Genomic DNA, 27,888 nt, shown 5'->3' with positions numbered 1-27,888 from the left:
CCTGGAGGTACTCCCTTCACCTCTTCCTCGTTCCCTGCCCCCTATCCCCATTCCCCAGCGCCGAGGCTGGAACCCCAAAGTGGAGTGGGCTGGGGGCCAGGGAGCGGGCTGGGGTTGCAGAGGGGTCGCTGGAGGAGAAGGCGCCAGCCTTTGCCGTCACCCCATAAATCAGGCTTGAACAATCCGCTCCCGGAGCTGCGGACGGGGATTTTGGGATGCAAATGCGATGAGAAAGAGAGGAGGAGGAGGAGGAGGAGAGAGAAAGAGAGAGAGAGAGAGAGAGAGAGAGAGAGAGAGAGAGAGAGAGAGAGAGGAGAGCGGAAGGCGGTGGGGTGGGGGGAGTAAAAGGGTGGGGGGGGGGCTGCCCTGCCGCTAACAATGCGGCCTTTATCGAATTATTCGACGAGTCAGCCCCTGAGCGCCATTAGCATACGGCTGGGGGGTTGCTGGAGCTTCGCCCCTCGGTGAGGTCAAGTTCTTGATAATTTGATCACTTTTCACCGGCTCTGGCAGCTGCCTTTGTGTGCAGTTGGGGGGTCTGTGTGCAGCGTGAAGCGGAGCAGAACTGGCGGGGAGTGTGCTCAATGGCAAGGGGCCTAGGCGGGGGCCTCCCGCCCCGACCGACCAGCCCTGCCCTGCATACAAACCAAGAGCAGGCTGGTGGGCGGGAGAGACCTAACCTCTACGACTGCCCCGGTGCGACGACTTGAGCCGGCGTCTCCCCAACTTCCCCAACTGGTTAAGGGGCAGCCAGGCTCTCTGGAGCTCTTCTCCTTCCCGCCCCAATAAGTGGCAACATAAGATGTATTACAATGTCTAGCAAATAAAAAAGCAATTGGGGAAAATCTGAATTCCGTTCCCATGGCAACCTAATGCTGCACACCGGCCACTCAAGCTCCAGGTCCCTCTTAGCTGGGCGCAGCGAGTGGGGCGTGCCACTGCTCAGTGTATGAGGTTCTTAGCCCCACGTAGCGCCGAAGATCCCCCTTCGGGGTTTATCTGCCTTCCAGGCCATTCTCCTCCTTGACACTCCCTTCACCCTCTTTCCTTATCTTGAAGTTTGGGGCCCCTGCAACTTGGGAAACCGTTGACCGCCCCCACCCCCAGTGGATCTAGATCCAGCTATGGGCCCTGATGAGATGCAGAGAAGAAAGGATCCAAAAAGTCAGTCCCTTCACGTTCCTTGAAGGGCTTGCAGTTGTTTTTGCGGGAATATCGATGTGTGAGTGCCTTACCAGATTGACTGGGAAGGACTGGAGCCACCATCCTGACTTGACCCGTTTTCATTTCCTTGAACAAATAAGGAAGCAGATGGGGCGGGGAGACAGACTCCTCCAGGGTCACACGGCTCAGAGGTGGCAGAGGTGGGCCTTACCTATATATCGCTTTACCTCCATCTTGGCCCAGTTCAATCCCAGGAGCCTCTGCCTTAGTTTTTTTTTTTTTTTATAAGGTTGTCCTCTCAGCCCCCTTGTAAGAATGGAAATATTTTTCCATATTCGCACCTACAAGTCGCTTTTTCTTTGCTTAGCAAAAAATATTTTAACAAACAAAAAGAAAAGGCTACGTGTGTAAAAGTCAGACATTCAAGAGGTTACAATAGGGAGACCCCTTGGCTCTGGAGAGGGCAAGGTGTGGCTGAGGCAGGTGGAGACTTTGCGCTGTGTTGCCATTTGAATTTTAGCTGCTGGTCCAAATTAAGAGCAGGCAGGCAATGGCAGGAAAGCAACTATCTCTGCTTCCTCCTCCTCAGAGATGATCACTGGGTGGAAGAAGGGTTTCCATGATCCTGTTACAATGCCTTCCTTTTTGAAAGCCCAGTCTCTCTCTACCTGGGAAGGGTCACTCACTGGCTTGGTACCCCAGGAGCACCCCCACCCCAGCATCTCCTGGGCCTGCCCTCCCTTCCCAGTGCACTTGGGAGCCTGTGTGCTGCTGGTGACCTCATTTCAGACGAAACCAGAGCAGCTCTCCCAGCCTGCTAGCCCAGCACTCCCTGCCTCCACACCTCACAGCTGAACTGGGCTTCTGTGGACCCTGCCTCACCCTCACTGCTTACATCCTTCTTCCCACCATCCCTGCTCCTTTGCTATTTTGGAAGAACTGGTCCCTCCATAAGGCAAAATGGCTTTAGAACATCTCAGCTGTGCCTGCGCAGTTCAAATGTGTGTTGCTTTGAAACACCAGCTTCCCTTGCTGTCAGGGGCAGACCTGAACCTCCGTCAGGACTGCGGTGGAGGGGGAGTCCGAGCCTGAGGAAGTGCAGGACTTTTTCTGCTTGCTTTGTACCAAGGGGAAATCTGCTGATACAAAACTTTGCACCTAAGGGAAAGGATGAGGGAGGTAGTGGTGGCGCTTGATGGAATGCCATACTGATTCTGATTCAGACTTTATCCTCGCACCCATTAGAAAAGGCTTTAAGGCGTGCCAACCCACCCATTTCATCCTAACAGAGACATGTTCAAATCCTACCCCGGACACTTGGAGCCCAAGATACAGGCTCAGAATTATGTTCCTTATCAACCCCCCTAGCTAGTTTAGGCCTGGAGGAGCCAGCAAGGCCTGGGGCCTTCTCAGCCTTTGCTTCCCACCCCATCCCCTTCCCATCTGTTCTCCAGGTCTCCTCTGGTCTGGCTGCCCAAGTAACAGTGGGCTACACTGTTCCAGTTTCCACTAACTAGTCTCTTTCCAAAGAAAAGGCTTGTGGGCCCCGAAAACACGGCTGAAAGTAGAGTTGGAAGCCAGAATTGGTTGGGATCTCAAAGATGTCAACCCCTTTCATTTTACAACTAGAAACACCACGGAACCTTTGGCAGAAGGTCGCACGGAGGCCACTTGGCAGGGCAGGGTTGCAGGCAGCCCTCGTTGATCACGAGGCTTCGAGAACAACTTCCTGGTCCACGGAATTTCAACCCTGAACCATACCAGCCTCATATAGGCCTCGGCCCGACCAATGAAAAGCTGGCATCAGCAGGCATCACCGAAACGCAGGCTGCTGTGAGGCCAGGAGCCCGGCTCTGGACTGGTCCAGGAGTTCTCGACCGCAGTCGGACCTCCCGGGAAATGGGAACAGAGCACGAAGCAGCGGGGCCAGGAGGCCTCCCAGGACCCAGCGCGACGCTGAAAAGCATGAAGGGTCGGAATTAGGCCCTCATTTAGCGAGCGTTACTAATCCGAAGTTACAGCGCTAATTCCCTGATCCCGCCGCTCCCACACGCAGCGCCGGGATTAGAGGCGAGGCCGCCGCCGCCCCGCCCTCGCCCCCAACGCGCAGCCCCGCGCCCCGGGGTCCGCGGATCCCGCTAAGCCACCTGACTGCGCCTGGCAGGCCAGAGTGTGCAGATCGGCCTGCGGGGAGCGCTCATCCGTGAGCCCCAGGACATCCTTACAGGGATTGATGCGCCCTCCAAAACCCCTGAGGAGCGGTGCGGCCCGCCGGGCCCTCTCCCACCTGGGTGTCCGCACCCAGAGGAGCGGCCCTTTGGAGGCTGCGGCGCCATTTTAATATCCTTCTCTTCCACCCTTGGCTTCTCACGCGCGTGGGGTGGGGTGTCCTTGTCCCCTATTCCACCCAGACTGGAGCCCACCCTACCTTCCTCTACCCTGGTTTATATGACCAATCAGCTCTGGCCTAGGGTGGGATGCGCGTTACCATGGCGACAGCCAGAGCCCCCTAGTAGTGTTACCCACCACAGAGGGTGAGTCTTCATTCCACCTGGAAGGGGGTAAAAGGAAAATTGGGGACAAGCGAGAGGTAGGGGCCTGAAGAAAGACTGTGGCACTTTATCCTCTCACTCCTTCTTAGACCCCATGGAGATGTGGGCAATGTGGACCCCATCTTGGTAGATAGCTGGGCTTGTCCCTGCTTTTTATTTTTTAAGTCAGTTTTCCAGTGAGCTCTCCATAATCTTTCTCATCTTGGTCTGAAGGTCCCTCTTTCTTCCTAAGAGAGTATTCGGGAGTTCCCAAAAGCTTTCCCTAAACTGCCTGTGATTTCAGGCGAGTCAGTTTTCTCATCCAGAAGATGGGGTGTTTGTTCAGGTGCAGCCAAGAAAAACAAGTTTATAGTGGGAGCTCTATCGTGGTTAATGCCTTCGAGGACAGGGCTTGGGGTAAGACTCAAAAGCTGTATTGACCTTTCTATCTAGGGAAGCCAAATTTAGGTGTCTCAGGGATTCCTAGAGTTAGCTTTTGATTTCTCCTCCAGACAGCTGGAAAGTGAAGAGAAGGGAGGGTCGTTAGCAGTAGAACCAGGGTGGGGGCTGTGGCTGGAACAAAACCTTGGTCAGTGGCTCTGAGAATGGGCGGCTGCAGCTATAGCGCTGGCTTCTTCCTTCCAGCCCGGTCCGGCTTAAGCACCACTTTAAGTGGTCCCGGCATTCACTGGCCAGCCCCTCACCGCAATTGAGCCGCAGGGGTTTGAAAAGAGGGCCAGGGCCTCAATGACAGGACCTTGGGCCAGGCTAATTGGTTTTGGTTCAAGGGGATACTAGATTTGTGAAAAGCTCCAAACCGCCTTTCCCACGCCAAAGCCAGGTCACAGCATCACCGAGAAAGGTTGGAAGAGATTGGGGCCAGAGGAGAAGTCTTGGAGCCAGGTCCTCTTGCACTATCCGAAACAGCCCTCTGCTTGAAGAATAGGGGGTTGTGAGGGGCCTCAGCAGCACCTGTGTTTAGGGACAAGCCTGGTCGTGGAGATAGTCACCCAGCACTCCTGGGCTGTGCCAAGAAAACGGTCTCCCACCTCTTACCCTTTGGCTAACCCTCCTTGTGAAGAGGTCCCACTTTCCCCGCTGGGGTCATTCAGAAAACAAACAAACAAACAAACAGAAATGGTGGTGTTAATAGTTCTCATCCCAAGGGCTAGACCAAACCTGGCCTTTGTCCTGAGACTGTACTACAGTTGGTCTCAAGAAGACCCACCTGTCCCTGGATATGTCTCTAAACTATCTTGAGCACTGACAGACATTTCAGAAACAAGAAACAGGAAGTCCTCAGTACTTGAAAAAAGTAATAATAAAAGTGGTGATCCAAAGGTTTCTTTACAGTCTCAAAAACCAAGCATTTATTGTGATATGCCTTAAATCTAGTATGACTGCACAAAGTGTCTTTGTAAATGCTTTACAGTGTGTATCTCAATACCTATGTGTTTGCCCCAAATGATATATAACATACCCATTCTTAAGTGCACATATGCACACATTCTGTTGATATGTAGGATTCTACACTTATATTAACAGTCATGGGAGTGTGCTATAAGAGTCAGCTTTACTGGATTTTTTCCTTAATACTATGGATGCTATAGAGTGCTCCACCACAGAGCTACATCCCTCCTCAGGCCCTATTTAAAGTGACAGTGCATCCACAAAGACCTGTGTGTGACCCATTGTGTCTATGGAACATTCCAATGGGATCAGGAGCTGAAGAAACTGCCTCCCCCAGTCTTCCAAATTTTGCCCTGTGTTTGCCCATATGAAGCATATGATCAGTAGGGAAAAGGTACTTGGGAGAGATAGAGAACTCGATGTATTCCAGTTTCTATTTTTATTTCTATTTTTAATTGCCCAGAGCCTAATTTCTCTGGGCCTCTGTTGATTTGCACATTGGAGATTCATGTGTAAATATGCATGTGGCATGTATGCACGCCTGGGCCTTCTTATCACCAAGTGTGCGTTCTCGGTGTTTAAATACACACAATCCACACCGAGGCATGATTATGGGCTTACTATTTGCCTCTTCTCTAGAATCGGGTTAATTTTCCCTTGGCTAATCCTCAAACCCATTAAGTTCTCCTCTCCCCACCCCCACACAAAAAAAAATTGCAAACCCTACTACAGACCAGTGGGCTCGCCCTGCTTCTCCAGCAGGCAGCTCTCCAGGCAGGGTGCTGGAGTGAAGGTCCCTATTAGGCAGACTTCATTAATGTTACCAAATATACCCAGGCACATTTACTCGTCTACTATGAAGTATTATCATAAATAATTAAAATTAAACTGCACTTGTCAAAATAAATGAACAAAGTAGAGTTAGTGATGTCTTTGCTTTGATTTGCTTGCTAGGGGTTTGCTTATTCACTAATTTGAAGAAAAGAAGAAAGGGAAGGAGGAAAGAAAGAACAGAACAGACTGCCGTGGGAAGGGCAGAGCCGTGGAGGGAGGAGAGGAAAACCCCTCAGTCATCTGCCATTGGGTTTCCAGTCATTAGGGCACTCTGGGAGGCTGGAATGCAGCCTCAGACGTCAGCTCATAATGAATATTGAGGTGTGGATGTGGAAGGGGGGACTTCTTTGTTTACTGAGGAATGGCCATGGGAATGGGGGAGAGGATTGCCTTTGGGGATTAAGGAGTGGGCTTTGTTTTTATGAAGGGCCTTACTTCTTTTCTGAAGTTTTCTGCAGCTAATTGATTCAATTCAGACATTCCTTCTCCCCACTCGGCCAGCCAAGGCCTCGTGTTTGTGATGTGCACAGCCCTGTTTCCCCATCTGCTCTGGCCCCTTTCTCCACGGTGACCCCTGAAAAGGGGTGTGAACCTGCACATCAACCAGAAAGAAGCACACACACACACACACACACACACACACACACACACACACACACATTCCTAAAGGCATTATTTTCATCTGAAAATGGATTATAGGTGTACAATTCTATGAGTTCTGACAAATTTACACCCAAGATAGCAGTTCCCCCCTTCCAGAAACTTCTCTCTTGTTTCTTCCCAGTCTGCCTGCTCCCCTCTCCCCAACCACCCTTTGAGGTCTCTGTCAGTTTTACCTAAATGGAATGTAAGCCAGCACTTTTAAAGAGGAATTCATTTCAAGTCCGGAGAGAGCACACTGTCCTTGGAGGCCTGGCTGAACATGTGCCCACGAATATGGAACTTACGTCAAGCATTCTTCCCCTCAGATGGACCCAGAAGTCAAACCTGTAATTAGATGGGGGTGGGGGCTGGTTTGGGCTGGTCCTTCCATAGGACAGCCCTATTCTCACCCTAGGTCTGTTAATGAGCTGGGGACAGGTGAGCCTCACACATTCCAACTTGACTGCCTCCAGCGGCATCCAGGAGCTGCTGGTGAGCTATTAATGGAAGGTGCGGGCTTTGTGCTAATTAGACCGCCTCAGCTTCCATCTGTGCAGGCACTGGAGCCCCTCACTGGCCAGCCTCACCACCCCCACCCCAGCATACAGCCTAGTTCTGTTACCCCCATGAATTAGGGGGTACAGTGAGCAGAACTGCTTCTGGCTGGCTTAGGTCAAATCCCTAGTCTTTGTGTGTTTCTGAAATGTACAGGGTGGTGGCGTTTCTCAGCCCTTCTCCCCCTTGTTAGGGTATAGTTGGATCTCAGCAAAAGTTGGATGGAAGTTTGGGACCCATGGCCACCCTCCAGGGTGGGTCAGTGTTGCAGGTCTGTCTGGGATTGTTTTGTAAAGGGCTTCTCTTGTCTGCCTCCTGTCCCTTGCTATTACTCCCCTTAGTCTGCACCTATCTAGTCTGGTCACTCCCACCCACCTCACCTCACCCTTCAACTGCCCAATCTTTGCTGCCTCAGCCAGCCTAAGCTGAGAGCCATAGCCCTTATCTGAAAACAACTATTAAAAAAAAACCTTTAAAATGTATTTATTTCACTTCAGGCCTCATGGATTTAATTTTTGCCTCTTATAAACGTTTCATTGAAAAAAAAAAAACATGTCATGTCATTTAAAGAAAAAGCAGCTCTCAGAATAGGAGAGCTCCTTGTCTAAGATGAAGGAAAAAGAGGGGCACTTCTGAGAATGTTCTTTTTTTTCTTTTCTTTTTTTAGCTCCTATAATCCCTCAGGGTGTGTGCAAAAATATCAAGCCCTTATATCAATGTATCTCTTATTATTCTGGTTGGGTTTTCCTGCTAATAATACCGTTGTCAACGGTGAGAGGATTATTGGCCACGGTGGAACTTCTCCAGGTTCCCTCAAGAGTTTGGACCTGTACTGGAGGATGAAGCCTGGAAGGGCTGCAGAAATCCCCTGCTTATGGGTAAGGTAGGACTGACTTGCTTGTGTGGCTTTTTCTGCCCCTGGAGGTGTTAATTCCTCATCTGAAGTTCTAGGGTTCAAGATTCAGAATCACGGGGGGGGGGACCCTCACATTCTAAATTTTAGAGAGGCTGAGCAGCTTGGACGGGGGGGGGGGTTCTACTGTGAGGTAGGATTTTTTTCCCACAGGGTTTACTCTTTCTCTCTCAGGATATCCGTGAGGTGTGGTCTTCACCTCTCTGGGTGAAATGGGGGACAATAGTACCTGGACCTACAGGGGTCATGTGGGATTTACATAAAACATACAGATAAAATCTCCGGCACATAGTGGGCAGTAGTCAGATGGTAGCTCAAACGGCAGGGGGTGCACACATGTCTGGGTCTGAAATTCAGAACTTTCCCCCTGCTGAAGACAGAATAAAAGCCCAAATAGATACTCGGGAGCGTCACCAAAGGGCCCACAGGCTGCCTTCCTCCCCCAGCTAGTGCCCTATCTGCTGAGTCCCAAGGGCCTCAAAAAGCACCCCGTGTATGGGGGAGATCAGAGAGAGACAGGTATAAATTCTGAGCTTGGATGACTAACCAGGGGGGCATCTGTCTTGAGACATTTGAAGTCAGCAGACCCGCATTGACTACCCTAGTAAAGAAGGCTAGGGCTGGAGGCAAAGCCAGCACCTCCAGGAGGCCCGTGTTAGCTCTGGACATGGACCTGGCTTTTCCGGAAAACCTCCAGGGGTCGAAGTCTCATTAGTTATGACACTGAGGAAAGCCAGGTTGTGCCTTGGTTGAGTCTAACTCGGGCTTTCTGTTTAGGTCAGGAACACACATCCAGGTCCCGAGGGACCTCGCAGCGACAACCATGGGTGCTATGACAGAACCCCCCCCCCCTTCCATAGCAGATACTCAATCCGATGTTTCTCCCATCTTCCGGGTGGATGTGGTTAAAGCTCCGAGAAGTCAACATTTTCCCCAGGCTGGGGTCGTGACCTGGAGGACAACTGTGCCCCCCACCTCCAGGCCACTGCCCCAGGACCCTGAGGCTTCGAATGAACCGGACACCCTTCTAGGAGTCGGTGGCAGGCGCCCGACGTCTCCCGTCTGTGTTACAGTGGCTCACCGGCAGTTGCTCCAGCTTCCCGCCCGTCTTACCTGAGCTCTGCGGCTCCTGCGCTGGCACCTATTGCCTCTCTGCGCGAAGGAGTACATGCCACGGCCACGGGAGAGGTGAGTGGCTGTAGCCAGGGAAGGAGGACACAGCAGTGTCCCCAAAACGGGTGGGCGACCAGGAACGTTGGAGGAAGATTCCAGGATCCCGCTGGTAAGGCGACTGCCTTTCTACCCGAGTCCCCTGGAAGGCGATCCCCCTTCCTCTCGAGGCCAGAGTTCAAAGTCACCGTGCCCTCACACGTCCCCAAGTGGGCGACGGCTTTAAAAATACACCTGCTAGCTCGTGCTCTGCAACGCGGTCCCGCCGAGCTGGTCGCGGAGCGCTTGCAAGCTGAGCGCACCGGGATGCTGGAAGGATTCTGGCCTCCGAGGTGGTTTCTTAGACCCGTCCAGCGGAAGCCACAGTCGCGGGCGGTGGCCAACCTCGGCTGGGAAAAGGCGCAGCCGCTTCTCCTCCGCCCGCGGGGTCAGGCTAGGCGCACAGCGGGGGTCCAGGGCCTGGTCCGGTGCGCTCACCAGCGGCGCCGACAGGGACGGGGATCCCCGGCCGGCCTCACACCTCGAGTCCCAGGTCTTCCCCGGGCCTACAAAGTAGGCGACGTCCGGCGAGGAAGACCCCGGAGCGCGGCCTGCGCCGGCACACCCGACGCCGGGTGCCGCCGGGAGGAGAAGCCGAGGAAGGGCCGCGTCCCCTCGGCCTGCACCGAGGCTCCGGAGGGACCGCGCCGCGGGTCCGGGAGGCCATTTTGAGAGCGAGCAAGCGGCGGCAAGATGGCTGCGTGGGCACGAGGTAGGTCGCCGCGCCGCGGGGCCCGCCGAGCTCCTCCTCGCGCCAACCGGGCCGCTCGGCGGCCTACGGAAGCGGCGAGCTCAGGGAGCGCACCCGGCCTGGGGAGTCCTGGAGGCTGCCCGCCCTAGATCACTCCAAATATTCGACTCCCACCCAGACCCATCTTCCTTTGCCCAGGGACCCTGTCCCCCAAGGCCGCAGTGACCTACAGGGCTGCAAAGGAGAAAGCAGCAGGAGAAAGTGGGGTGCTACTGGGTTCCTTGCAGGGACTCCATCGGAAGGGCCTTCTCCACCAAGCTGAGGAGCAGGCCCAGCTGACAGTAGGTTTTGTTGTTGTTTATTTGTTTTTGTAGTTTGGACTCCGCAGGCTTTTGGAGAGTTACTTCCCAGCGCCCACATTTCCTTGAAACTGTGATGCTGGAGGCGGTGAGCAGCCCCCCTCCATTATCCCAGCCCCTGGTGTGACCCCCCTGAGGCAAAGAGAGTCCAGAGCCCCAATGTGAGACCTTGTGAAAGTGTGGTCGGGGTTCAGGGTGACCTAGAGACCCCATTCTCACTGTCTTGGCTGGACTGAGACAGTTTGAGGGCAAAGGTAGACAGATGGCAGCCATGGGACAGCATCTTCGGCCTTGCCCTCTCCAGACCTCCGCCCAAGAGCCACAATTTTAGGTCAGCAGTACCCTAGTGGGTTTGTGTGGGCAGAACTTTTCTTTCTCCTATGCCCCTATTCCATCAATCATTAGTCAGTCTGCCTTCTTAAGCCATGGGTGCCCTAAAGCAGGTCAGATACATGTATTTGTATACAGAGCCACCCACCAAGAAACTTCAGTTATCAGTTTATGTTTGTTGAATTCTGCCTTGTGCCAGGCCTAAGTGCTTCATGTGAACTTGGACCTCCTTAGGTAGGGTGATGACTCCCTTAAGTGACTCACCAGAGGGTAGGGTGTGGATCTCAGGCTAAAACCTGAGGCCTGAGTTCTCAATTTGAGTCTCTGCAAGTGCATATACGTAAACATAGACACAATGATTTATCATGTCTGTTCTCCTTTCCAATAACCATCAAGCCCCTCCTGAACCCAAGCCCCCTTCTTACTCAGCCCAACCTCACATCTGAGGACTCTCTTGTCACACTCCCCAATGTCTACCCTGAAGCCCTGGCCTAAAATAATATTTACGATTGGCTACTGTGGTTGCTCGGAGCTTCCTGACAGCCAAGACAAAGAGAGAATGGTGACTTTGTAACTCTGCTCAAAAAGGAAGCTTGTTAGTACCGGTCAGAGATAAACATTTTTCTGACCTCTGGTTTGTATAGAATTGATGTAGCTCAGTGGTGAGCTCTTGCCTATGGCTCAATACCCAACACCAGAAAAAAATATTAATAAAGACTGATGATTATGTAGGTTGAGTGCATATATCACAGATTGGGACATGAGAGCCCCAAATTTTGATTTTCTTTGAGGCCACTAAGTTAGTGAAGCAAGGGCTAGGACCAGTCCAAACAAGGAACAGACTTCCCGTCCAGTCTCCATTCTCCAGAATCCAGGCTTTAGTGGCCTTCAACAGGGAGATGCTTTACTTATGGCCTAACGACCGCTCATCTTCACTATGAACTCTTTTGCCCCGGGGTGCTGTCTCTTTCTTTCCTCAGGTTCCGGGTGTTAAGCTGGACTTACCATGGTAGGAATCTGTAAGCGTGTGGCAAACAAGACCTAATGCAAAACCTAGTGCTTGGTTGAGGGTGGAGGTGGAAGCCCTGACCGGGGGGGGGGGGGAGCACTTTTACCTTTGTAGAGTTCCTGTACCTAGTAATATAACCATAACCACCAGGGCCACCCCAGCAAACAGTGTGAGCTGGGGAGTGGATTTCCCCTCTAGGATATGGCCTGACTCCTGGCCACACTATCACAGGAAAGGGTCATTTGTCCTTCAGGGGCCTTGTCAGTGAAGCCTTCAAATTCCTCTAGTGAAGCAAGGAAGGTGTGTCTGAGTCCCAGTCCTATCGTGCCCACCCCCTCCCGCCCCAATTGTTCCAGATCTTCTGTCTTCTGTAGTGGAGAATCAGTCCTCTCCCATCCCTTCCCAGGTTTGGCTCCTGGGGCTTAAGTACACTCATTGGTCCAGCTGTGGCTCAGGTTAGGCAATGCCAGTGGCCCCCAAAAGGTGGGGTTTGAATCCTGGGCTTGATGACTGTCGGAACAGAATAGTTCAGTAACCCGGACATCTGTACCCGGAAAGTGTCACTCCTGAATATGGGGAGGGATGAGCTTCCTAGTAGGGAGCCCCTCTTTCCAGAGAGGCTCCCACAGATCCGGTCCCAGTCCTAAGTGGGCAAAGCAGCAGAACTGGGACCAGTGTGCAGCGAAAGCCCCAGCTGCAGAGGAAAAACAGGGTTCAGCTCCCCAGATTAGTTACTGTCTACAAGGATTAAAGGCCCCAAATAATGGCCAGCTTCTCCCCTGCTCTGTGCCAAGGGAAGACATGTAAATACAGCCGCACGCCAGCTTAGGCAGTAGATGTGTATAAATCGAATTTAGCAAATCAGATCATGGTTTAAATGCACTATTTAAAGCAGTCCTGCAGTGAAGCCTTTTACAAAGGGAATAATCATTTTGTGATGCTAATCATCAGCCTCCAATTTATCTCCTTTGTAAGTTCAGATGTTGGTGCACTGGGTGTCCTGAAATCGGGGCGCTCTTGTGTGGGGCTCCAACGATGGCTGTCTGCCTTCTTTCTCTGACCTCTCATTTAAAATGGGTGCATGTCCTGCTTCTCACTGGGGGCCTCAGGATGCTTGTCATTTAGCCTGATAGTTCTCATCCGTCCCACTCATCTTTTCATAATCTGATAGAGGCCACCATTCAGCTGTTCCTGGCTCCTTTTCTGAGCTTTTCGCTCTTCCTGGGGGGAGACACAGGCCCTGCTGTTCCCGGGCATTAGAACTAACTCCCTCTCTGATCTGAACCTCCTTTTGTTTCCTTGAGCTTCTGATACCTCTGTTGTTGATCATAAAGACGATTTCAGAGATGACTACATGACAGCCCGTCTCTGAATTTAGAAGGTGAACTAAATGCAGGCACCCCCTTACTGAATAGGCAGTGTCCAGAAATGTTCTCCCCATTTGCAGAGGGAAAAAAAAAACACACACACACAAAAACCCGAGGTCTGGGTGTTAAAGTGACTTTTTCCCACAAGTTAAAACCAGAACTCAAAGGAGAACCTGTCTCCTAATTGCTATAAAAGTGTTTTATACACTGAGCTGTAGTTCCTTTCTCTGCAGAGAAAATGAAATCAGACCATCTGGGTGGGAGAAGGAGAATGAAGGAAAGAGATGGATCCGAGTGGAATAAAGGAAGTGGGCAGGAAGCTGGGGAGCTGTGAAGAGCCTGACCTTGCTTAGCTCACAAGCCCTGATATAGTGTCTTTGTCAATGCTGCCACTATTGACGCGTTCCTTGGTAATTATGACTGTGTGTTGGCATGGCGACTCAGAGTAAGAAGACTAGAGGCAGTGGGTAAATGCACGACTTGTTCTCGCCTTCTAAAGCAGAGAGGAGCTTTTGTGGGTAGTTCTTCCAGGGAGACGTGGTGGAAAATTCACCAGCCCCTGTGCTGGAGCACGGGTATTGATGCGCCATGGGAGCCAGGTGGCCCTGAGCAGGGTGACACAAACAGAGGGCCTCAGCAAGACTTGGGTCTGACACAGAGGTCTCCCAGAGGCCCCTCCAGTTCCCTTCTGCTGTCTTTGTTCCCTGGACTTGTAACGTCAAATGTACCCATTTCTACTCCTTTCTGAGTTGTCTCTATTTCAAATAGGTTCATGTTGCAGTGTCCCTGAACTTGCTTGACCATGCTGCCCTCTCCCTAATAGTCCATGGCTATGCATCTGGAAGCTGAAAGGGAAGGCTGATAGGTCCAGATGTGAGGATGGAGTCTGGGGCTTTCCTTTCTTCTACCTTGGTGTCCTCTCAATCATAGATAACCTTGGCCATATTCTTATCTGAAAACGGGGACCTGCTGCTGGAGTCGAGCTGTATTGTTCTGTCCGGTGTGATACCCAATAGACATGAATGGTTCATCTCATAAATGTGGATGGTTTGGGTGGTATGACACATTTAAATAATATTGGACTAAATAAAATATATAATTAAAATGACCTGTTTCTTCTGTCTTTGGACTGAGGCTTCTAGAATTTAAGATTACATAGGGAGCTCCCACTTACAGTTCTGCTGGAAATGGCTGATCTAAGCCGAGGGGTGGGGTGGAGCCCCCTTACAGACCTGACACTTGAACTGATTGTTCTGATCACCCAAGAGAAGTCTAATCACAAAGGTCTATGCATAGAGTGCAGGGGAAAACCAGGTGGAGAGTCTCGGGCCTGCGGGAGCTTTTAGGACAGCCTAGAAGAGCCCGTTAGGTGGAGATTACCCCTCAGTCCTTGAAGGTGGAAGTTATGGCCTGAGTCTATGGGTGATATTGTATTTTTCAACATTTAAGGTAAGAGTAGCCCTGAAAGAACCTTTAGATAAAAAATTTTAGGTCAGCAGTACCCTAGTGGGTTTGTGTGGGCAGAACTGGAGCTGACAGGATCATTGTTCCAAAAGTGGGACCCACACCCCCCACTGGTGACTTCATATTCTCCCAAATACAGAGAAAGCACTAAACAAGGGAAGACAGCTGTGTGTCCCAGGTTCACATCAAACTCCCTTTTGGCTAGGTTCCTTTCATTGGAACATGGATGGGGCTGCCCATCTCCTGACTGCCCCTCCTCCGCTCAGCTTCAGCCTATTAGCAAGCCCCAGCTTCTGGGATGCTCCTTGGCTCAAAGCCAGCATTTTCTTGGAGAGGCTCCTACTTTGGCTCCCTGCCAGGCCTCTGGTCTCCAGAGAGATCCCCCCCCACCCCCAGGGAGGTGCTGGGCTCATCCTGCTGTCAGAGGGGAGAGGTCTGTTCAGCCTTCTCACCTTGGAAGACCCCAGGCTGTGGGCCAGCCAGGACACCAGCTCTGGCCCCTTTCAGAATCTTCAGTTTCTTACTGGGTTAAGGGCCTGCCAGCCTCCGTACTCTGGGGGTGGCAGAAAGTGGCTCCTCACTGGAGTTTGAGAGATGGGGGATGTAAATCCTAGTGAGTCATAGTGATGGTGGCACAAAGCACCCACCAGGTGTTTGTTCTGTGCCAGGTTCTGTGCTAATCTTGGCACACTGGGTCTCTGAGGCCTGGTTCAGAGTCAATATAATCCAGGGTCCACCCTTCTTTTCTTAGCCAAATGTCATATGGGGTGGCATGAGGTATGACTCAGAAGCTGTACTTCTTAGTAGCCTGACTGGGTTGTCATGAGGTCCTTGTTTCCCAAGGGGTCAGCTGGGTCTCGGGAAGCAGCATGGGGTTGTTTGGGTTGCTAGAAGATGTCTCTGCAGCATCTCCTTCTTCAGGTAGGCAACACAGCTGAGTAAGCCAGATGGGAAAGCTCAGAACCAGGCCCCCAGGACCCCCAGTAAGAATCAAAGAGGTGGGAAACATCTCCTTGGGTCCTGGCTTGTCTTGGTATTGTCTGTCAGCCAAAGCCTTGCTGTGCTTCAGTTTATAAAAATCAGGGTGGTTAGCCAGGCGGTGGTGGTGCACGCCTTTAATTCCAGCACTTGGGAGGCAGAGGCAGGCGGATCTCTGTGAGTTCGAGACCAGCCTGGTCTACAAGAGCTAGTTCAAGGACAGGCTCCAAAACCACAGAGAAACCCTGTCTCAAAAAACCAAAAAAAAATAAAAATAAAAATCAGGGTGGTTCCAGGACAGCCAGGGCTACACAGAGAAAACCTGCCTCAAATAGATAGATAGATAGATAGATAGATAGATAGATAGATAGATAGATAGATAGATAGATAGATAGATAGGGACTACACAGAGAAACCCTGTCTCCAATCAATCAATCAATCAATCAATCAGGACAGCCAGGGCTACACAGAAACCTTGTCACAAATAAATAAGTTAAAATAAATAAATAAGTTAAAAATAAATAAACGAATGTATAAATAAAGTCAGGGTGACCCAACTCCACCAACCCCCACAATTGCAAGAGACTGACTGCTTAGGGTGAATGTGGGTTTTGTTTCTGCTCCTATAAGTGGTACACAATCATATGGGAGAGAAGTAGGGTCTGTGTCCTCTGTCCAGTCTTTTTTTTTAAAATATGTTTATTTATTTATTATGTATACAACATTCTGCCTTGATATATGCCCACACGCCAGAGCAGGGCGCCAGATCTCTGTACAGATGGTTGTGAGCCACCATGTGGTTGCTGGGAATTGAACTCAGGACCTCTGGAAGAGCAGCCAGTACTCTTAACCTCTGAGCCATCTCTCCAGCCCCCTCCAGTCTTGTTTTTTAAGGTGTGTGTTGTGATATGATGTGCGTATGTATGCCGTGTGTGTGCAGATAGCTGCAGAGCCCAGAAGGGGGCTTCAGGTCCCCTGGAAATGGAATTACAGATTTGTAAACTGCCTAACAAGAGTGTGAAATGTAGACTTAGTCCTCTGGAAGAGCCGGAAGCACTCCTAACTGCTAAGCCGCATCTCTCCAGCCCTCATTCTTAAGCAAGAATGCCAAGACTCCCTTTTGTCTGCCAGTTTGGCAGCACAGAAACCTGCTGGTTAGGAGAGTGGCCATCACCTCTGAGAGTATCATTTCCTTATTAAAGAGTAAAGAGAAGAAGAGGGGGTCTCTAGTGTACCCGTCCTTATGAGTCTGCAGTTTCTTGTAACATTGTATGTCTATCTGTATAGTGTGTGTGTGTGTGTGTGTGTGTGTGTGTGTGTGTGTGTGTGTGTAGATCAGAGGACAACATGAGGAGCTAGTTCTCTCTACTGTGTGGGCCTGGTAATCAAACGTGGGTCATCAGGCTTGGCAGTCTCCCTATCCCATCTTGCCAGCCTCAGTATTTCAGCTGCTGCAGATTCTCCCTGATGCTGTCAGGGTACAGCAGTGAGGCAGAAACCACAAGGCTTACGGAGTCCAGGTTCTGGGGCCTTTCTGATCTAGTTCAGAAACCATGAGCATAGCAGGTTTCCTCTTTGTGGGCTACTGTTCCACCTGCAGATTTGGGAATAACACTCAACAAATACCAGGGCCTAAGTTCAGTCCCCGAGTCTGAGACAGAAGGAAAGGAAGGAAAGTAAAGGAGAGAGAAATAGAGATATTTAGAGAAAAAAAATTAGTATGTATCCCTTGATGTCGGTCACACATTTGTCGTGAATAAAATCCCTGGAAGACAGCAAGCAAGGGACCAAGCTGTGCTCTCAGTCAGTTTACACTGCGCTAAGTCATTGTGTTTCCTGACCTTTCCGTAAGCTCCACAGTCTAGAGAGAATCCCGACATGCTCCCTGACCTCTGGATCAGAGGGAGGAGCTTGAAAAGCCTTAGCAGGCACATGCACAGGGTTTTATCAGGTATCAGGGGTATGTGTTCTAACTTGGGTCCAGGAAATTAAGAAAAGAGGAATTTGTCTGGAGATAGAGGTACCAGAGAAGGCTTCCTGTGCCCAAACATGTTTTTTTTTGTTTTGTTTTGTTTTGTTTTTGTTTTTGTTTTTGTTTTTGGCCATCAAGAGGTCAGGAGAGGGCATCCATGCCACAGGAGAGTATTCTCTGGCCAGAGGTTCAGAGAAGCTGCAAGTATCCTGATGGACAGGGCATGAAATTTGGTATGGAGCATCAGGTCAGATGGTAGAAGCCGAGAATAACAGGCAGGGAGCCAACTAAAGGGACTGGCCTGGTCACCATGGGTACAAGGTGGGGAGGATGGAGGCTGTCAGGCGCTGTGCCACCTAGACCAGCTGGAGCTGAGCAGGCATGCCCACTCTGTGCCTGTCAGCCTGTAGCACTTGGCTTGGGCCTGGGAGCTCATGGAGCCATTTCCAAGTTTGCGAGGAAGTTGTGGAGCCCAGAAATTGGACGTCTTCCCAAGCCACAGTGTTTTTTTCTACCACAATCATTTATTCATTCAACATTTACTGACGTACATTATGTGTCAAGTAAAGCCTCGGGGACAGAGAGGAGGAAACCACAGTCCTCTCTCCAGCCCTTTAGCTCTTGTAATATGGAACTTCACGTATCTATCCGCAACAGGAAGGTCAGGCTGAGGGGAGGGAGTGCTGAGTTAGCAGGCATGGGATGTGACAGTCACCATCATTTGGTGGCTTCTTGCCTCCTCTATCCCTCTCCAGTCTTCAAGAACCTGCAAGAGCAAAGCCAGAGGCCATCTCATGCTTTGCCCGTGGTGGCCATCAGCTGTCACTTAGCTTCAGCCAGACTTCGCTTCTCTGGATCCCATAGGTTCTATGGTTTTCCTTTCTCCATTTAAAACAATTTTGATCTTAAGAATCAGAATATCAATAACTCACTGGGATTTATGTGTGAGACTAGTAGAAAACATCTTAAGTACAATTAAATAATAAGCCATACCTGGAGGAATTCATGGATGAGTGTTTTCTTCTCCTTAGACACCGGAAGCTTCTCTGGATTGCCAGGTTCAGAATTCTACCTGGTTCTCCTCACGCTGGATCCTGAGCACAGTTCTTGGCACTTAGGCTTGCGTTAGTAAACTGAGAGTGGAGAGCACCTGGCCGCCACTTCCAAGCACAGTTGGGTTATGGCCCAGCTCTGCAAAGGGAGCCTTAGCCAGCCCTCTAACCCTAACCAAGGACTTTTTCTGTCCCTTGCCTTCCAAGAACAGGAAAGACAAATGGCTTTCTTCTTCTCATTACTACTACTCTGGTAGACTTGTTACTACTCTGGTAGACTTGTTACTGGTCTCTCTCTCTCTCTCTCTCTCTCTCTCTCTCTCTCTCTCTCTCTCTCTCTCTCTCTCTCTCTCTCTCTGTCTCTCTCTCTCTCTGTCTCTGTCTCTCTCTCTCTCTCTCTCTTTGTGTGTGTGTGTGTGTGTGTGTGTGTGTGTGTGTGTGTGTGTGTAAGATAAAACTCTTAGATACTGTATGGTGAGTATCAGAATACATCAGAGGGTCCATGCCACTTTTGGCTACCTGGGAGTTCTTTCTAAATCTTTGGTTTGGCCTCAAGAAGACTAGGAGGACATGCTTCCTTATGTACTGACTAGCTGTTGCTAGCGTGGTTCTTCTGTGGACAGGTGAGTAGCCACTGGTGAGACGGAAGCACTGGGCACTTTCTAAAACTTCTGCCTTTCATGCGGGAAAGCCAGAGGTTTGTGAGGATGGTGTCCCAGGAGGAGAGCATGTACTCTGGGTTCTGTATGCAGGACAACAGAACAAGGTGGTTTTCAGGGTCTATCTGCTAGCAAGTGAGTCTTCCTTATACCGAGTGGCCTTGGCTCCCTTCTGGCTTCCTTTGCTTAGATTTCCTGGAGGAAGTGGACTGAATAAATGTCCCCCCACAGAGACTTGCCAGTTGACGGCTCTCAGTCACAAGGAAGCTGCTGGGAGATACTTCCTCCAGAGTAAAGTGGCTCACAGACCCCTGTGCTGAAGAAGGAGGAGCAGCGTTGTCTCATTTCCTGTTCCGCTGTCCCCTCATAGGCCCTGTCTCTCTTCCAGGACAGTTCCAGGGTCAGAAGAAGGGAAAAGAAGAAAGACGGCTTGGTGACAACTAAAGAGGTGTCTCCCTTCCAACACACGCCGCGGGCCCTATGTACGTCCACAGCTCTCGCCAGCAGCTGTCCCCTCTCTGGACGGTGGTGCAGACGGATGGTGCAGGTAGAACGCGCTCTCATTCACTGTCGTTAATGCTTTTCCTTCGCTGGGATGAAAGCAGCCTCCTCTGAGGAAGACACCGAAATAGGGGAGCCAGATGTGAGGACATACACTTCCTGTCCTGGCTCCTCAGGAGGCTGAGGCAGGAAGAATGCTTGAGCCCAGGATTCAATGTCAGTTTGAACAACTAATGAGGCCCTGTCTCAAAATATAGTAAAGTAAAATTAAATTAATAAGCGGATGGAATGTTCCCTTCTTGTGGGCCTAGTTGCTAGGTTGACCCATATAAAGTTTCTTTACTGTTAAATCAAGACCAGTCAACTGTTGATACGGTTCCTTCATGAGATGGTACACATTAACCATTTGTGTTCCTCTCATGCTACGACACCCCTTCAAAATTATTTTAACAGCAAGAAACTGGAGCCTGAGATTGTGCTGAAAGGAAACTTTCCCAGCAAAGCTCCACTTTGCTCCGACTTCAGGATATGTTGTCTTGAGATGTAGGGCAATCAAAACGACTTTTGAGGCCCAGATAATGGTGGTGCAGGCCTTTAACCCTAGTGCTTGGGAGAGGGGCGCAGGAAGATAAGAAGTTCAAGGTCATCCAGGGCTATGTGAGCTCCTGCCTCAGAAAGCAAACAAAAGAAATAAAGGAAAGACAAATGGCTTTGGCTATCCTTTCCTTCACCATTAATAAAAGAAGGAAAGCCTCTGAGATAGCCTCGCCAACCCTGACTGAGGACTGGACCAGTTACGGGACTCTGATTCAGAGTCCTTTGCTTCCATGGGTGGGTGAGATGGTGTTTTACTTCTCCATCATGGGAGGCTGCGGTGCAGTAGAGAAAGCAGGGTGCTGGGGTGCTGGGGTGCTGGCTCGCAGCCACACCCCAGCCGCGGGAGTGCCATCCAGTCTTCAGTACATCACTGTCAGTGTGTGTCTGTGGCTGCCTCTGGGTGTGTGTTTCTTTTTGTATCTCCGTGTCAGTGTCGGGCTGTGTGTCTATTTATGTCGGCCGTCTAGGCGTGCTCAGTGTGACAGGAGCTGGGGGCGGTGTTGGTAAAGGAAGACAGTTCCAAGCCTCAGCTCTCCCCTCGGGGACATCAGGATGCTGGTATATGTGTACTGCACATATATAGATACAGAGCTTTTGTCACGCTGTTCATTGGATGGGGGAATGCATTCAAGTGTCTGGCCAGGTGTGGCCTGAGCAGTGGCCTGGCTGGGGAAGCCCCATCTGCCAGGAGCTGACAGAGTTGCCTTGCCGCCCTCCCTGTCCATGGGGAGCCCGTCCTTCGCAGTTTACCATGTACTCTCTAATTTATTAGATGGAAGGAGGAGAAAATGAAATGTTGCCTGAAGACAATGGCCGAGACAGCCCGTCCCACCCTGCACAGCCGCCAGCGCCTCCTTCCCCAGCCTTGACTCCTCTGTCGCGAGTCTGCACATTACCCTGCTAACCCTGAGGTAAGAGAGAAAAGAACCCCCAAACAATTCTGTTTAAAAGTTATGCTCGCCCCCTGCACGTGCAGAGATAGCTGAGAGCTGTTGAAGGAAGAAGCCACCAAGACGAAGGCCTGAGTGAGCATAGGATCTAGCTGCTAGACCATAGACACAAGGCCCTTCATCCGCTCTGGGGCTCCTACCTCGCAGTCCCAAGACTCCCAGATCCCAGCCAAGCAAGGGAGGGGCAAGGGGCCCAAGGCAGCTGCAGGGGCTATGTTAGTAAACACTTTACTGGCTTCCTATTTTCTTCACACACACCCCCACCCTTCTCCACTCCCTGATGCCCCTTACACACTCCCCCCCCCCAGCATCCCCCTTTCTGTGGCCTGCACAATGAGCTCATTGTCCCGGGTGTGATTTGAATAAGGGATCTGCGGGCCTGTTCCCAGCATTGTCCGAGGGGCTGGGAAAAACCCCAGTGCAGGCAGGAGGACCAGACCAGACAGAGACAGATGCCTAAATTAGCAACAAAGCTTTGTGCAGGTCCCCTGGACAAGGGCTCGCCTTGTCTGCATGGACTCAAGGGTGTGGAGCTGGCCGGCTGCTCGCATGTCTCCCCATGTTAATTAGTTTTGCATGCATGTCTGAGAAGGTGCCAGGGGAGCTGTGTTTGCCTTCCTCCTCCCCCAGGAGGGGGCCCTGTTTGTGACTGGCCAGTAGGCTGGAGGCTGGGAAGTTGAGCTTGGCAGGGCTGGGCTGGGCCTACCTGGGGAGCTAGGCTCAGATTCTGGATGGGGATTCCCAGCTTCCCTGTCCTGCTGTTCTTTGCCCTGTGGGGAGCCTGGCTTTGCTCTCTGTGCCCCCTTCACTCCTTGCCCTGCTGCTGAAAGTTGGTCAGTTCTAACTACGGGGAACTAACTCATTGGCTTCTACCCAGACCTAGGCTACTGCCTGTCCATCTGGCAGTCTGTCTCTTGCGACACAGGGCCCCTTGGGACCAGGCAGCAGAAGCGACCAGTCTGGTCTCTCTTCTGTCCCAGAGCCAGATGGCCAGTCGGCTTATCGCATTACGGCCTCCTCTGTCCCCAGACCCCTGCCGTCCATTGCAGGTCAGGATCTTGTTTAGGATATGGTGAAGAAGCTTCCTTTTAGGCTCTTGTAGTAGGGTGGTGGACAATGTGCAGTCATGGCCATGCTACTGGCTCACTGTGTAACCTTGGACAGTGCAATTCCCTCTGACCCTTAATCTCAGTAGCCGAATGATGAGGCTGAGCTTCAGGAACCCTTGCTCTCCTCCTAGCCGACACCTCTTTGCTGTTGGTGATCAGCTCAGCTTGTGTTCATTCAGCACAATGACAAGGATGAGACCAGTGGGTTCTGGATGAGGGCGGGAGGACTGTGGAAGGATAGAGTCGAGGCTTTGTGTTTTCTGGGCAGGTGACGGAAGGGAGGAATCAGCAGAGCCTGTCTCCTCGGGTCCTCCCTGAGCCCCGTGCCAGGCCTGCGGCTTCCTCTGGCCTGTATGCTGCAGTGGTGGAAAACCACTCCAGCCCAGCCCAGGTTAGGAGAAGCTGGACGGAGAGCAACTGCTGGCTGGGGCCCCTGCAGGCCCTTGGCCAGGGCACAGGGCACAGGGCTGAGAAAGGCTGGACTCTTGCTGGGCTAAGCTCAGCCAGGCCTCCTAGCAACTTCCCAGGTCATGTCTTCAGAGTGTCTACCCCTCCCGAACCCCACAGGAACCCCAGGAAGTGAGGGGCAGGTATGCAGCCTTGCTCCTCTCATTCGCAGGCAAGTGTCTGGCATCTGACTCTGAGCTCTTTGCCGGACTCTTCCCACCTCTCATCCGCACAAGTCTTCCTTCTTGTGACCCAGCGTTTGGGTGACTGAATGTCTAAGCATAGGACTCGTCAGTCCAAACTCCCTGCTCCTTTCAGATTAGTTTTCAGTCAGATTAACCAAGCCTATGCCATTCTTTATAGACAGAAAGGAACTCTCTGTGTGTCTGTCTGTTCGCTCTCTCTCTTTCTCTCTGTGTGTGTGTGTTCGAATTTTTAGATAGGATCTCTGTGTAGTCCTGGATGTACTGGAATTCCCTGTGTACTCCAGGCTGACCTTGAATTTACAGAAATCTTTCTGCCTCTGTCTTCTGAATGCTGGGATTAAAGGCACGTACCCCCACTCCCGACTACTGTGTGTCTTAAATAAGTTGGGATGTCTTCAGATCCAGAAATCCTAAGGTCTTTAGGAAAATATGCCAATGCCCAGTTGGTCCCCTCTCTTGTTCCTTTTTGCCAACCTTCTGTCCTCAGACATGGTGGGAGGTACCCTGCTCTAAAGCAGGCAGCTGGTCAGAGACCCACAGGGAGCTTTGTGGTTGACCCCAGATGACCTTGTGGGACAACAGGTGAGCCTAGGCTTTTCTCCTCCTTTAGCGAGTTTTCTGCTTCCCACCTTCCTCCATCTCAATACCCCTTCCTCTGCCTCCCTGAGCTGTTTCTCATGCAAGCTAGGAGTCTGGTGGAGTCCAAGCTTAGTGAAGAAGAGCGCAGAAGCCAGACACAGTGAGCCAACTGTCTGCAGTAGGGGCTGGAGGAGAGAAGATGGCAGGGCCCTGGGGGAGTTGCCCACTGCCCTTCCTGCCCCATTCCTCTCTTAGCTGCCTCAGCTGCTGCCTCAGCTGTATCTGAGCTCCTTAATCTGGTGATCAGTGTGGTGCTGGGAGGGCGGGCTGGCAGAGGCTTTAGGAGGTGACAAGGGATCTTAGGAGTCACACTCTGCTGATGGAGCATCACCAAGTGTCATTGCAAAGCTGGGGAATCACATTCCAAGCGCAGCTCCCCCTCCGGAGGCAGCAGCCTTGGCTGGGCTGGACCCAGGATGGGTGGAACCCAGTGGAAGCTAGGACACAGCCCTTGCCTGCTGCAAGGCTTCACCTTGTTCTTTGTTCCTGAGAAGGAAACTTCCCAAGATTGGTGCTTTCTAGTCCTTCCTATGTGAGCAGTCCTTTATTTTTCCGTAGCTGCCCTTAACCGTACCCCAGCTCCTAGATCTTCCAGCTGCCAATCTCAATTAGAAGTGGTATCTGTTTGTTACAGGTCGTCATTCCCCTGGTCAGTCAGGAGAATGCTATCAGAGCTGGCCAGGGGGAGATGTGTTCTACAGATGAGTGGTTATGCTAGACAGGATGCCCTTCCATATTAGTGTGAGTGGCTCTGAGGAAACCCAGACAGTTTATAAAGAGAAGTCAGGATGTGAATGCAGGCCCATGTGGCCACCAGGAGGTAGGCAAAAGCCTGGCTGGAGAGAAAGGACAGAGGGACAGAGACGGGCCAGAAGAGGCAGACACTCAGCCCTGGATTCATGGGCACTTAGGTTCCTGAGTGTCCTGGGAGTTGGAAAGCCTCGCCTGTGGTGTTGAACTAGCTGCTACCTGTGGAGCTGTGGTGACTCTAGCAGGCACACCTGCTCTTCTCAGTAACTACGGGACAGAGAGGAAGGAGCTGAAGTGTTCAAGGTCACTCAATGTGGCTGTGTTTGGGGGAATGGGAACACTGGCAATATTCAGAGTATTAACTACCAACTGGCCTTGGTACCAGTATGGCAACTTGCCTGAACCAGCAGCCCATGAAAGAGGGCACAGCTGGACCCAAATCAGTCCATTTGTCTTTTTGTCTCTCTGCTCCATCACAAAGATGTCTGTTCATCTGCAAGCTCACAGCCTCCCTCGGGGCACTTCCTGACAAGATGGCAGGATGCTTGATCCTGGGATCTCCTTTGCTCTCTCCAGGTTGGATCTGCCTTCCTTGGGGGCATACCCCATCTGATCTGAGCTGCAGGCTGGCACTGGTGAAAACCTACCATAGCCTCTCTCTGTGGGGATGAGCTTCACCTGGGTCTCTCACTGCCCTGTCCAGCAGCTCTGTAGGCCAAGGAGTAGGGGCCTGTCCCCATTCTGACTCACCTCCTTATGCTCTGCTTCTTTCTCAAGGGAGCGTTAGTGGCTCCTGCTGAGAGTGTGATGCTGGAGATGGATGGAGCCATGTTATGTTACTGAAGAAAGCTTCTGGTCTCAAGGTAGCATAAGTCTTCAGTCCTAGAATTTTGGAGACTATTCCCTGCCTTAGACATGTGCACCTTGACAGTAATGGCTTTTACTGGGCTTTTCTCCTTACTGAAATCTTTCCCTTTCAGGGTCTGAGGTGGCCTAGTAAAAAAAACAAGGTCACGAGAAGATCCACTCAGAAGTCGGAGGGTCCTCGGTCCTCCAGCCCACTGTCCTGCTTAGGACACAAAGCAAGCTTCTTCCCTCTCCGGACCTGGAAAAGGAACACTGGATACAACGGTGTCTGCAGCCACTTAGCCCCTACATTTTATAATTTGGGAATTTTTTTTTTCTGCTTTGTTACCTACAAGTCAGCCTACCTCTCTTCCTGACTTTCAGAAAAGTCAGCTTTTTCTCCTTCAAGCTGTCCTGGGACACAGGTCGATTCCTCTACCTAAAGCCTAAGAAGAAACAACCAACCAAAGAAAGAGAAAACCCAGAAGCTTGTCTCATTTCTGACCTTTGACATTGGACTGGAAAGTGGCCTGGGCCAGACAGTATGTTTTGGCTAGGTGTGTTTCCAGCCTGAGTCTGGATGCTCTGTCTTCGCCTCTGGTTCCAAATGTTCTGAACAGCGCCCCCCGTGGTTTTAGGGAGGTTTGTCATATATTTGGGGCCTTTCCTGGGCCAGAGCCCCTTAGATTCTATGAAGGCGCCACTTTTTCTTGATGTCTGGTGGCTCCTCTCTAGGCACAGCTGAAATGAGTCTGGCTGTGAAGTCTAGAAGGCGTGAAACCAATATCCCCATATGGCCAGGGTGACCCTGGGCCAGTGCATAGCTTCCCTGAGCACTGTTTCCACGTTTATAAAATGGGAAGGGGGTAGAGAGGGGAGGGGATATGCCTCAGTGGTGGAGAGCTTTCCAAGCATTCTCAAGACGTTGGGATGTATCCTTAGACTCAAAATATAACAATAATAGTAGTCATGCCTTTCACATACATTACTTACATTATACAATACATTACATATATTAATAAGTCCTTCTCCAACTTCAGGACTTCCCTTCTGGGAAGGTCCTGAGATGGCCTTCAGTTTTCCCCTTCAGAGCCCTCATAATACCTGAATGGAATTCAGAGGGCATCTGCCTCCCTGAGCGCCTCCTGCTCACAGACTATTCCTCTTGTCTTTAGAGTGTCCTGCGAAAGGAAGTGATGGGTCAGGCTCTGTTCAGCTTTTCTGGAAAGAGAGAAGTGGCAACTCCTGCTAGGGTCACAGGATGAATACAGAGCCAAGCTGCTTCAGGAACAGAAGGATAGAGCAGGAAAGAAAATGCAATGTCACCACCCTGAGGCCCCTGTACAGGGTGCAACCCAGCCACCAGGGACTCAGCAGGAGACCAAGGAAAGTGCTCCACAGCCCTCCTAGAGGGCCTCTGTCATTGACCAGCTGGCCTGGCAACTCCTCCACGCCTGCCCATGCCACACCTTTCTGGACGGTTCTGGGTCTGCTGTGCTGTGGGACACTCTGTCCAGCCACTTGGGAAACGGAAACTTCAGCACTGGCATTTCTATCCCAGAGAACTAGGCAGCACACTGGGAAGCAGCCAGGGGAAGGGACTCCAGCCTCCCAGGAGTTAAAGACGCCTCTCCCCAGCTGTCCTCCCCTTGGTGCTCCTTTTCCTCCCTCCTTCTGCTCACAGCAGGCAGGGCCTGGAACCAGGAGCCATGCTGCTGTGCTGTTGCCAGGGGAGCTGGGAGGCAGATCGGAGCTATGCAGGGAAAAGGCTCAGCCTGTCAAAGTGTCTGAGATGAACCACCGCCATCCTGTGCAGCTGGGCTCAGATGTGTCTCGGCTCTTGTTCTGTGTCTGAGAACGGTGAAGCCCAGTGAGGTTCAAGGGCACACTCGCTATTCATTAGTCAGGGGTTCTTGACGTCCTGTCTCTCCCAGGCATGGGTTCCCCCCTTCCTCTTTCCCTCCCTCCTGTGACACATTCCTGGGTGCCTGTGGTGAGGACTGCACACCCCCTCCTGCACGGCCCCCTCCAAACAAACCCTGAATCAACTCCTGTTAAGGAGACCAGGCGGGACAGAGACAATGGCTTCAAGAAGCCATTCAGGCGGGGCCCCAGCCACATTCGCCTTCCCTCCACTCCCAGTGACCCTACAGATCCGACTCTGCTGTGACTCCGGGCACCCTTGGGCCCCCAGCTTGCACAAGCCCAGATAGGAGCAGGCCACTAGGTGCTGCCCTACACAACAGGGCTAGCCAAGTGCTATTCTCAGTGGGCCCCTCAGTGGGCGCCTCTATCCCACTGGCTAGATATTTTTGTGCAGTTGTTTGGGGAATAGAAACTGTACAATATTTTCTGAAATGTTCCAATGTCAAGAGTTGCATTTACTTGGATACTAATTTTATGACTAGGAATTTTCTCCAGATACAGTGGGAAGGTTTGCTAAGAAGCATGGACAAGGAAGTACGGTTCAACTAATGCATCATTTACTCCTGTGGAATGCTTCAGAGCTGTAAAAGTGTGGCAGATCTCTGCACGCAGGTGATATCCAAGGCCGACTGATAAACTTGAGTGGATATAATCTATTCAGATAAATAATAAATAAATAATAATAAATTACAGAACAATCAAGTATGTTCTTGTTTGTATACATTTAAAAGTCAGTCATGGAGTCTGAGTTATGTGAAGCTTGGTAATAAGATACATA

At 51.3% G+C, this 27,888-nt stretch overlaps 1 protein-coding gene across 3 annotated transcripts; it reads left to right on the top strand.

The window, feature by feature from the left end:
• The first annotated feature begins 401 nt into the window (after positions 1-401).
• Positions 402-27,888, top strand: LOC113457324. Of its 3 annotated transcripts, XM_026784329.1 has the most exons (6): positions 402-5,499; positions 7,804-8,019; positions 9,123-9,970; positions 19,528-19,686; positions 21,010-21,148; positions 25,319-27,888. In XM_026784329.1, exons 2-3 carry the CDS (start codon positions 7,853-7,855, stop codon positions 9,928-9,930), a joined length of 975 nt encoding a protein of 324 aa, XP_026640130.1. In that variant the 5' UTR covers positions 402-5,499; positions 7,804-7,852; the 3' UTR covers positions 9,931-9,970; positions 19,528-19,686; positions 21,010-21,148; positions 25,319-27,888. The 3 variants fall into 3 exon arrangements, 2 of the variants coding, with proteins under 2 accessions (XP_026640130.1, XP_026640129.1); XR_003377919.1 differs by having other exon boundaries at positions 402-8,019; positions 9,031-9,970; XM_026784328.1 differs by lacking the exons at positions 21,010-21,148; positions 25,319-27,888 and having other exon boundaries at positions 402-8,019; positions 19,528-19,917.

The sequence above is a fragment of the Microtus ochrogaster genome, chromosome 22 (assembly GCF_000317375.1).
Source record: "Microtus ochrogaster isolate Prairie Vole_2 chromosome 22, MicOch1.0, whole genome shotgun sequence".
In the NCBI taxonomy this organism is placed as follows: Eukaryota; Metazoa; Chordata; class Mammalia; order Rodentia; family Cricetidae; genus Microtus; species Microtus ochrogaster.
The sequence above is the reverse complement of the archived record's forward strand: the minus strand, read 5'-3'. Positions and strand labels throughout refer to the sequence as shown.